General features: G+C 35.3%; 1 protein-coding gene across 2 annotated transcripts; it reads right to left on the bottom strand.

Moving 5' to 3' along the window:
- Window positions 1–298: 298 nt before the first annotated feature.
- LOC141707702 (ent-kaurene synthase-like 1) lies at window positions 299–8550 on the bottom strand. 2 transcript variants are annotated; one of them, XM_074511029.1, is made up of 14 exons: window positions 8251–8550; window positions 6277–6329; window positions 5894–6179; window positions 5633–5813; window positions 5272–5489; window positions 5056–5176; window positions 3796–3893; window positions 3487–3713; window positions 3271–3383; window positions 3066–3164; window positions 2511–2726; window positions 2252–2393; window positions 1053–1298; window positions 299–970 (listed from the first exon to the last, which is right to left on the bottom strand). In XM_074511029.1, the coding sequence occupies exons 1-14, from the start codon at window positions 8324–8326 to the stop codon at window positions 668–670; spliced, it is 2379 nt and encodes a 792-aa protein (XP_074367130.1). In that variant the 5' UTR covers window positions 8327–8550; the 3' UTR covers window positions 299–667. The 2 variants fall into 2 exon arrangements, with proteins under 2 accessions (XP_074367130.1, XP_074367131.1); XM_074511030.1 differs by lacking the exon at window positions 8251–8550 and adding an exon at window positions 6965–6983.
- Window positions 8551–10540: the final 1990 nt, after the last annotated feature.

Here is a 10540-nt window from a genome sequence, read left to right as displayed (position 1 = left end):
CAGGAGTAGTGAGAAGCCATCTTCATTGCATTGACCAGAAATTGTGATTTCTTGGAATGTTAGGTCAAAAGTAGATCACCCAAATAGATTTAAAATAAAATTGAAAAATCCTCTACAGTAGAAATAAAATACAAACATCATTCCACTTAAAAACATGTGTAAGACCCAAGGCACCACATTCCGTAGGTTTACAACAATTGGACCAAGAGATTTTATAAGAGCAAGAGGTAGCATTACCGACCCAAAGAAATTTAGCAAGGATTGACTGAATTTGTTTGAGAACTGATTTGGAAAGAAATAAGAGCAAACTTGCTGTTTTTATTCCCTGAATATTGTGATGCACCATCTAGTCTAGTTTAAAGGATGATACACTGTCCCAGTTAAGTGGAACTACACCAATACTTTCACCAACAGTTGGGCAGATATCTTCATGAAGCAAAGATAAATTCACGAAATTTATACTACTGGATCTTCGCACTAGACGGAAGAAGAGACCTAGCCAAAGCTTAATTTAATTTATATAATATGAAACAAGAGACTGGCCAAAGCTTAGTTTTTTATTGTATACAAATGTAAAACCACTGATAACCGAATGAAAAAAAAAAACCTATACTGTGCACCAATTGGATGTTGCTATGGTATATTTGATGTTTTTCAATATATCATGTTATAACTGTAATCGGGTAATAGGTTTGTGTAGAATGTCCTTTACAGCCCCAAACATATCCTCTGAGGTAAAACCATCATCCTTCATGTAAAATTGGTGAACTACTCGGCACATTTTCCAGAACAAGTCTTTGCAGGGTCTAGGGACCAAACTATCTTCTTTTCGCAAAACCAATCGCAATAATTCTCTCCTCTGACGGTTGATTGTACACTTGATCTCTCTAATAGCATCTTCTTCTGTAGCCGCATTCGTGTGAATCATGTGCAAGGAAACTGCATTCAATTTACCCTCCTTTGATTCTCTCTGCAAAGAAATTGACAACAATTTCGTCTAGTAAATGAAAAGCTACATAAATGAATAGACTCTACCACATAAGTTCACCTACCTTAAAGCTCTGAATGTCATTGAGAAGACGCCCACAAGTGCTCATTAGCTTAAAAAGGCTGCGGAGTTCACCATATTGAACAATGTTCTCTGATAACTTAGGACCAACAAGGTAGATAGTTGGGAGAACAATTGGTCCCAAGGCGAATGATATAAAACCAGTTGCCATATATTCATCCAACTTCGGCACATGACTATCTCTGACCCATTCGGCTTCCTTTAACATGGAATTAAGCAACTCCAGCCACTGCAAGGCTCGCATTATCAAAAGGTTGTGTAAAGAATATAGGATCCCAAAATTAAAAATCTACCATAATTGTGCCCCCCTTTAAAAATTATAAAGAATTTCTTGCAAAATTTTGTAAATGAATTTAGTATCTATGCTCTAGAGATATCGACCAAAGTCACAATTATGCATGCAACTTGACAAAGTAAAAAATAAGAATGGGACATACAAATGTACAGCCCTGTTTACAATATAAATATTTTAAAATAATCGGGAGGCAAGGTCAAGACTAAAAGCACAATCTACATATTGAATGCACATAAAAGTAGGGTGCTTCAAAATTAAGCCAGAAAATGAACTTAGTCAGAATGCAATAAGAAAATAAAGAAATTGCAAAATAAGAAAGCAGAACAGGTCAACTCAAAACTTTTGGCTATGTATGTATAAAATAATATATATGTTTGAGAAAGTCCACGTACTTGGGGAAGGACTACACACAAGAACTGCTCACATGTAGAAATAAAGAAATATTCACACCTGAATCTCACAGAAAATTGACAGTTCAATCATTCTATAGCGGGTAATAATATGATATTGTATCAACTACACAAAGATCCACTTTAAACATATCAATATTAGCTACATTTGGTTTAGGTCAAAGACAAGCAATTAATAGTTGTTAGCTACATTTGCTTTAGGTCAAGCAGAAGCAAATTAATTCAATATAGTAAGCATATAAGATTATTGTTTAATGTAGTAGATTTATTTTTTTCAAAGAATCACTTTTCTTTTTTTCTGTTTTTTTGGTTGCTAAATCACTGGTCAATATTTCTGTTTGCAAGTAACCTGCCATTATATAGCAGATTTTGTTGCACTCTCTTTGCTTGCAAAATTCTGGAATATTACCAAGGTGACCTTGGTAGTGCAAGACAGAAAGAAAATCAGTAATTTAGAGAGCAAAATTTTCATCTTACAATTTCAATGATGTGAGTTGTCACGTGCCGTGCTTGCCATTTAAATGCACTTTCCCCAATCTCGCAGATAGTGCGGCGAAGAGCTGAAAATATAATGCGAACATGCTCAGAGCAACATTCACTTTCTTCATTTACATCCCATCTGTTCATGTGAATTGCACCACCATTTAGTATCAAAAGTCATGAGATTGAGAATATGCTAAAAATTGCAGAGAAGGCTATGCTCAATCAAGACATGTTAGTGGAGACAGAGAGATACTTTTCAACCAACTGAATTAAGTTCAAAAGTTCCTCTATGGAGCCTCCAACGTCAAAGAAGTCATCAACCACGGTTGTGAGGATGCCATTTTTTGCCCATGACATTCGTGCATCACTTAGTTCAGGAGAAAAAAGGGTAGCAGCAGCAGAAAAGTAACAGTAAGCAGTCTTTTGACGGGCAAACTTTAGCTTATCCAAGCTATTCTCTACTACCCAACTGTGAGCATAAGATAAATACAGTGAATTTAGTACCAATGAGCCATATAAATATATATATACACGAAAAGACATGATACATCATCTGCGAGGTTCTTCACCAAGTCCTACCAGATTTTAATTCATATTACTTAAAAAAAATAGCAAAGTTAAAATACGAGCACAAGAAATTATGAACTCTACAATCTACCATCAGAAATATGCGAAGACTGATATTTAGATTCTTACATTTGGCTAGTTTTTTGTACAAGAGTAAACGAAACTTTAGCCATTGTCTCACAGTACGACTTTTAAAATATCTAGTCCATGTAGCATTTCTAAAGCTATAAAATATACAAACCTCTCAAGAAGTTTGAGTTCCTTCAATTGTATAGATTGACAAGCATTGAAGTCTTCCACTGCAAGCCTTACGAAATCAGCATTGCCAATATTTGGCGACCTAGCATAAAAGTAGTAAAAGAGACAAAAAAGAATTATCAACAAAGATAGTTCTAGTTTACATTTCTTGACTGAATAATGTAGTATATTTCGTAAATGTGATTTACCGATAAGAAGTTTTTAGAATTCTTGTACTATCTGCATTATACTGCTCTATATTTCTCCTGTTGACCATTCGTTCAAGATTTGAATGAGAAGGAAATTTCAAAGCGTCTTGCACCTGAAATAATTTATTATAACTCTCTGTAAATTGTTGGACAATAACCTAAGTATTCAACTAGCTAAAAAGAGCTTGTATATACCCCATGTATAGCAAAAAATACCTCTTGGAATATACTTCGAGCATATCTATCTAATTTAACTGATCCATTAGACAACTTATGTTCCAGGAAACGGTTAGACCATGAATTTTGTTTCTCCAAAGCCAACTCGTTTGAATATATAATTGACTGTGATGCCCTATACAATTCAAGTGCTTTACTTGTGTCCTTCAAGTGCCCGCCAAGGGAATCGGGGTAACACTCCTCTTTGGCAATCTGAGTTAATTTATCTACATAACATATAAGGGATTAATATATTATGGATACAAAAAGTTATCGCACATTGGATTTTCTTGGAAGTTGACACTGTACCTGATGAGACATTATATCCGTTCATTCGTAATATTCGAAAAGCCAAGGCACAAGTACCCACATCCATGAATATCTGTTCATCATCCTGCAGCCAAGAACTGTAATTTGACTAGTGTCACGGTGTCAGATAAATTCCATTAACAATCTTTAACAATTCTTTATATTAAGAATTAAATAAACTAACTATTGATCAAGCCACTAATATATAATACATACAATGCCTGTTTACGGCACTGATTAAGTTGGTCTATATACTTATAGTTGCAAAGACCCTAAAATCATCCTTATGTCATCTTCACTTTTGCAGTCAGTATTTATATTCACTGTCAAATTGAAAGTTAAAAATTAGACCTTCCCTACTTGTTTGGAGACTTATTTTATTTTTGACATTAAAATCTCATATTTGCCCTCTGCTCTCTTATTTTTTGTTACTTCGGTTAACTCTATGATTTTAACTTCACTTTTAGTTGATTCTATTATAAAAATTGAGATTACAATTATTGATAAACATGTCTCGGATAAGTTCTCATGACTGTTTATTTCTGTACATCATTTAATTATTAGTTGAACACGTAATGTATTCATTTTTTTACTAGGCATAGCTATACTCGTTTTTTCTAAGATACATCATTATTGATAAAAAAATGAATAAATATATTTATATATTTACTTAGACTAACAAGTATATTTTATTCAAGCAAACATGAAATAAGATGCGTAAAAACTTAATTATCATACAGAACACCACCATTGGCGATGCTAAAATACGTATAGCTATTGTTACATTTTCAAATCAAAAAATCAATTTTTATTTTAAAATAGAACACGTGTGCTCTAAAGTATAGTTTTAAAATGGCACCAAACATATTCAAATAAAGCTAAATTTTAATTGACTAACCTTAAAGTGCACAACTATGTTTGTCACTATTACCTTATTAATTCATTAGCCAGGAATTATAGCAACATCTATACTTGGTTATACTTAGCCCCAAGCATAGCTTTTTGCTATTTTGCATTCATGTTTAGCACTCTACAGGAGTGCATCATTGGACTTACTCTAATTAATGGGTTACCCACTTTTCAAGCATTATTTTGTAACTTAGATTTCTATCTTGATTGCTAGATTAATTTAAATAATGTATCAAACACCTTAGTAGATAAATACGTGTAGTCACAAAACTTCCTTCCAAACAAGCCAACAAATTAACTTCAGGTAACTTATTTTAAGCCAACCCAATTATCCTTGCAGTTAAAGATTACCTGTATGTTGCATCCAACACACTTCTGATTTCCTGCTTAAAATGTCGATCAATTCCCAACCTTTCACAAGTGTCAACCATGCAGAGATGAGCATATATATCTAAAGGATAAACTGTTGGAACTGAATGATGCAAAAACAAAAAATAACATTAATTTTCTTCCAAATATGTATGAGCGAGTGAGACATTTATTAACACATATATAAAAGCACGTTACCTGCATTTCCAAACTCCTCCAAAAGGTGTGAGAGGTAATTAAGACAACCATTATTTCGGATGTGGTTCAGAGAAGCAGCTGTTGTTGACGGTGAATTAAACAGTGATCCATTCTTCCTCTGATATTTCATTACCATATCCCAGTTTTGTAAATTTCCCATTCCTTCCGAAAGATATGCCAAATAGGCTTCACTTTCTGGTGACTTTCTCTCAGAGCATCTATGCGAAAATTACATAGAAGGTTAATCATTATTTTTCCCATTTTATTTATCAATAATTCTTCATTGTAACCTTTTGAAAATTATAACATGCTAAAGAAATTTTTACACATATTTTTATCAGAATGACTTTTCAGCAAATACCTTTTTATTTCCTCGGCCTTCGTTTTCAGCAAGGTGTCTAATATTGTTTGTTCTATTGAAAGTTCCAAGCCTAAATCATTAGCATACTCGAGCATTCCAGGAAAAATGATGTCAAAACCGATCGGTGAACATTGATTCTTGTCAGTGACAGAAGCAAAATTAGACTTGAGAAAATGCAAACCTACAATTAGAAACCAATACTATCATGAAAACTTTGATAAAAGATATTGAGCTGAGAAATGAGAGAAGTAAAACAAATACCTTTCTTGATTTGTTTTTCGCCAACGTTCCATCGCTTTAGTGCAAGAAGACACGCCAATGAAGATGACAAATCATCTTTGAGCAATCGAATACTCTGTCGGGGAAGACCCCAAGAACCATCCTCAAGTTGATTTTCCAATATCCAATCCACACAACCTGGGAAACAAGGGGTCTGAGAATAATGAGGAGAAGGAACCATTGCGACCCAAGCCGTGTCATAAGCCGAAACTGATAATTTAACCTCGCTAAAAAGCCTTCTAATTCGTTCTTTATTCTCTTCACTACCCTACATAGAGTTTCACAATTTTATATGAACTCATTAGTATGGAGGACATTGTGAAACGTAATAAAGAATTGAAATAGTTGGTTACAAGAAATCATACCAAGACATCAAAGCTAAATCCTGCAGGAGGTTTAATTCTAGACTCCACCGAAGCTGCACAAAGATTTAGTATAAAAGTGTTTTAATAACAAACCTGAACTCACATGATTCAAGTAATTGCATATGCTATAAACATTAATTATATATATATATATATGCCAAGTTCAATATACATTAAAACTTAAGAAAAAGAAAATAACACAATTAAGCTGAAATATTTATCTACAAATTGTATAATCTAAAAGAACTGATAGCTAGTTTATGCATTGTTTAAATACTTAGAAGCAGGTATTAGTTTATAGAGTAAAATGCACGTTCTGTACTTTAACTTTAGCCTAAGAGCAATATGTGTACTTCACTTTTAACAAATACAAGTGTGTGTTTTAAGTTTATGTTTGGCTGCAAAATGTGTACTACCGTTTAACGGTGTACACGGGTTGGTTAAACCGACCAACCCGATCCAATCTGACCTTTATTATTACAAAAAATAAGTATACTTTATTGGCTAATTATGTGAACTTGCTGCAAGTGTTTAATGGAGATGATGAGCTTAAAGGGGAAGATGATTGTGATGCTAGTAGTGATTCCACAGATGATTTCTTGATTTCTTGAAGTTTTTGCGAAAACACACTGCCACCATGCACACATGCACCCATTTTATTGAATTCACAAAAATCAGACCAACTAACATATTCAAACACCGACCAACCAATGTGATTGTTCTCCGATCGCCATTAACAATGATCATAATCGGCCCCAACCCACAACAATCATCCTGCAGAAAATAAACACAGAAACAATACTGAGACCCTCCGGCAGGAGCCATGACGAGCTCTCTTCACTTCTCCGACAACGCCATATACACATTCCTCCATTCCTCCTCTGGTTTCATTCATATTAAAATTTACATACTATTCTAATTACATCTCGATCAAAAGAAATCAATACATACATACACAAGCATACACTGAATTTCCATAGAAGACCATGTCCAAAATCCAATTCACTAATTTCCTTACCCTCAAGTCTAAACTCCTGAATTCGTCAAGCACTTTCATCATCCACTTTAATTAACTTAACCAAAATATGGGTAATTGGGTGCTTAAATGATAGGTAATTGTATTAGTTATATATATATAATATTTATATTCCGTTGCATGAATTACCCAGATTACATTGAAGATATTTAACATTTTAGAAGTTTATTAAAATGAAAAAATTATATATGAATGTGTGCATATGGAGGAGCTAGACAGTTTGAGAGTGAAGGAGGAGGCTAGAGAGAGCACAGATATTTTCTAAAACCTTTTAATGCCTATTTTTTTATAAAAAAAAACATTCATTTTTAGTTTAATGACAACCAACCTACAAACAACAACTTGACGTTTTGTACACATATTGCAGTGATAAGTATATATGAGGTAGCTAATATGGGGTTTTTGAAATTCAGGTACACACATTGCACTAAAGGCAAAATTGAGATACACGGTACATTTTACTCTGGATTTTATCAATTATAACACTATTGCTTGCAAGGTTGCTTGTCAATATTCAGCGTCTAATTAAATTTTCAATACACAAGAAGACTTAAACTAAGATTATAATCACAGTATCATAATTCAACAAATTGTGTATGTTCTAATGAGTGGTTCAAGTGAATGAATATAACGTGCAAACAAGGATTGAAGATAGTAAATTGACCACAAAAAACATAACATAAATACAAAGGAAAAGAATGCTGTATTGATAAATAACAAATAATCAGCCTTCAAGAAAAAGCAGACAGGACAATGGTGATCAGTTAATTGTGACAATGTTGATCAGTTATTTGTTATGCACTTTTATCAAAGAACCAAAAGTAAATATTAGTATATGAATTACGTAAACAAACAACATTTCTTTTCCTAATCAAAATTCAAAAACCATATGCCTAATCACACATATACAGGGGGGGAGAGAGAGAGAGAGATGATACCTGAGAAAGATGGGTAAGAAGAAAAAAGTGGTGGTTTACGGATCATAACGTAAGAGTTGGGAAAAATGACGGACATGTTTGGAGCAAGCTAAAGAAATCCCAGTGGGCAACTCGAGAGTTAATTTGATATTTGGTTGTCATAAAAAGTATGGAGAAAATGAATAGAGTTTATGCGTAGTATATATAGATAGATAGAAAGGGGAGAATCAAATGGTTGGCAAGAAACGGTTGATCCTGGGGAGTAAAGGACACATTTCACAAGGTAAAAGACAAACGAAACAACTAGATGGTTTTAGGCGGTGGGGACAGTCTATTGTCAAATGCCAATTGCCTAACATTCTGCTCAAATTTAAGAAACCACTAGAAACCGTCAGACTGCCCTTCATCTCTTTACACTTTTAATTAATACTACTATTACTTATATTCCCTCCGCTTTAATGCTCGTCTTCCTTGTCGGCATCCAATATCCAATACCCCTCTATATTTTCAAATAATCTTTTTTAATCTATCCTCTTTTATCATTATATTCCATTTTATTTCTACTTTATTTATTATTATATAAAATTAAGATAATAAACCTAACTATCTATCTATACTATCTATACTAGACGAAATATTAAAAGTTTGATAGTCAGTTCTGATAGGGATAAATAAATCCTGATTACATAATTAAATATTACAGTAATTATAGATGGTTTGGGCTGCAAGGCTCAATAAGAATATGTATGACATTCAAACCAAAAAGGTCAACACATTGATCAGGCCTGATGGATCAGATCAGGCCTGATGGAACAAAGATGGCCCAAAAACCCTGAATATTAATTAATTTCGTAATTAATTAATAAGGGAAAATCAGCTATTGAGAAGAGTCCCGATAAGAATATAGATCCTTGCAGATTAGCCCCAGAGGGACCTAAAAGGATAAGGAATCAGTTTCATACTACTTAGGACTCAAAAGTCCATTCTAATTATGAGACTTGCCCATCAGGTCTCCTATACCAAGTCCAATTCAAGGACCATCAGCATCTATATAAGGGGTCTCACCCCCACCAATCAGAACTACGTTTTTTGGCTTGATTCTCTAATTCACAGAGATACGTGGGCATCTCGTAAAGGCAGAGTTAAGCTACGAAACACGAGAGCAGCCATTAAAAGCCTTGAGCTCCCGAACCTTAGCAATAAATACAGCAAATAATAACCTTAGTTTTTTATCCATAACATTTGGCGCCGTCTGTGGGAAGCACAACAATAACCATGGCGAGAACACGGAGAACAGTTAGAGCCCTAGGAGGAGAAATACCAACAGGGACAACCCAAGTGATCTCTTCAACTGTGGAGGAGCCTCCTCACTCAACCTATGCAACCGCGCAAGGAGAAGCCCAAGTAGGGGTAACTGAACTTCAGCCACAAGGGACGATCCCCTCGGCTACTCAAGGTACGAATCCTCAAGTTCAACAAATACATACACCTGTGAGTTCTCGACCCGTCGGGTACGAATATTCAACTGTTGTTACTACTCACCCCCCTTATGGGATGCCCCTTTACCCCGAGGTTGGAGGAAGCGGACATGCTGGGCGGAGTGAAGCACGAGGGCGGTCGCCCCCATACATACGAGGTTTGGCTCCTATTCCCGAGGATCAGGAATTTTCTGGTCCTTACACTGAGAGAGACTCCGAATCTTCGGATGATGAAGTAGCGCCAAGAAGGAGACGTGCTGGCAAAGAGCCGATGGCTGAAGGTAGCCAACGCCCTCAAAGCACCCAAGGGACGAATCCCCAAGAAGTGCAGGAAAGAATCAGGGCTCACGAGGTTGAGATTCAAAGGTTGAGGCACGACCTGGAGGCGCACCAGACCACCAGACCCCCAGCACCTCCTAGGGGGAGAAATCCTCCTCCTATCATAGACCTGGATGGTCCAGTGCAGAGAAGGGTTGTTATCCCAAGGGCTGATCCAAGCAATCTTCTTCCCCTTGGAGATCCTGATGATCCTACTCCACCCTTCACTGAAAATATAATGAATGTCCATATCTCAAGGAAGTTCAAGATGCCAATTATAAAAGCTTATGATGGTACGGGAGATCTCGCTAATCATGTTAGAACATTTTCTAATGCACTGTTGTTGCAGCCCGTGAATGATGTTATTAAGTGTCGGATCTTTTCTCAAACCCTGTCGGGTATGGCTCAAAGGTGGTATAGTCGCTTGCCCCCAAATTCTATTGGGTCGTTTAGAGAATTAAGTCAGACTTTTATTAAGCAATTCATCAGTGGGAGAGTTCATGAGAAAAGTTCAG

Source organism: Apium graveolens, chromosome 2, assembly GCF_009905375.1.
Source record: "Apium graveolens cultivar Ventura chromosome 2, ASM990537v1, whole genome shotgun sequence".
In the NCBI taxonomy this organism is placed as follows: Eukaryota; Viridiplantae; Streptophyta; class Magnoliopsida; order Apiales; family Apiaceae; genus Apium; species Apium graveolens.
The sequence above is the reverse complement of the archived record's forward strand: the minus strand, read 5'-3'. Positions and strand labels throughout refer to the sequence as shown.

What these genes read in the sequence shown, in the direction of transcription:
- LOC141707702 (XM_074511029.1), bottom strand. Translation starts at nt 8,326, where the DNA reads ATGTCCGTCATTTTTCCCAACTCTTACGTTATGATCCGTAAACCACCA. An exon ending in TTAATTCAGTTGGTTGAAAA is followed by an intron (nt 2,394 to 2,510) that starts GTATCTCTCTGT and finishes TCACATGAACAG; the next exon opens with ATGGGATGTAAATGAAGAAA. An exon ending in ATGACATTCAGAGCTTTAAG is followed by an intron (nt 971 to 1,052) that starts GTAGGTGAACTT and finishes ATTTCTTTGCAG; the next exon opens with AGAGAATCAAAGGAGGGTAA.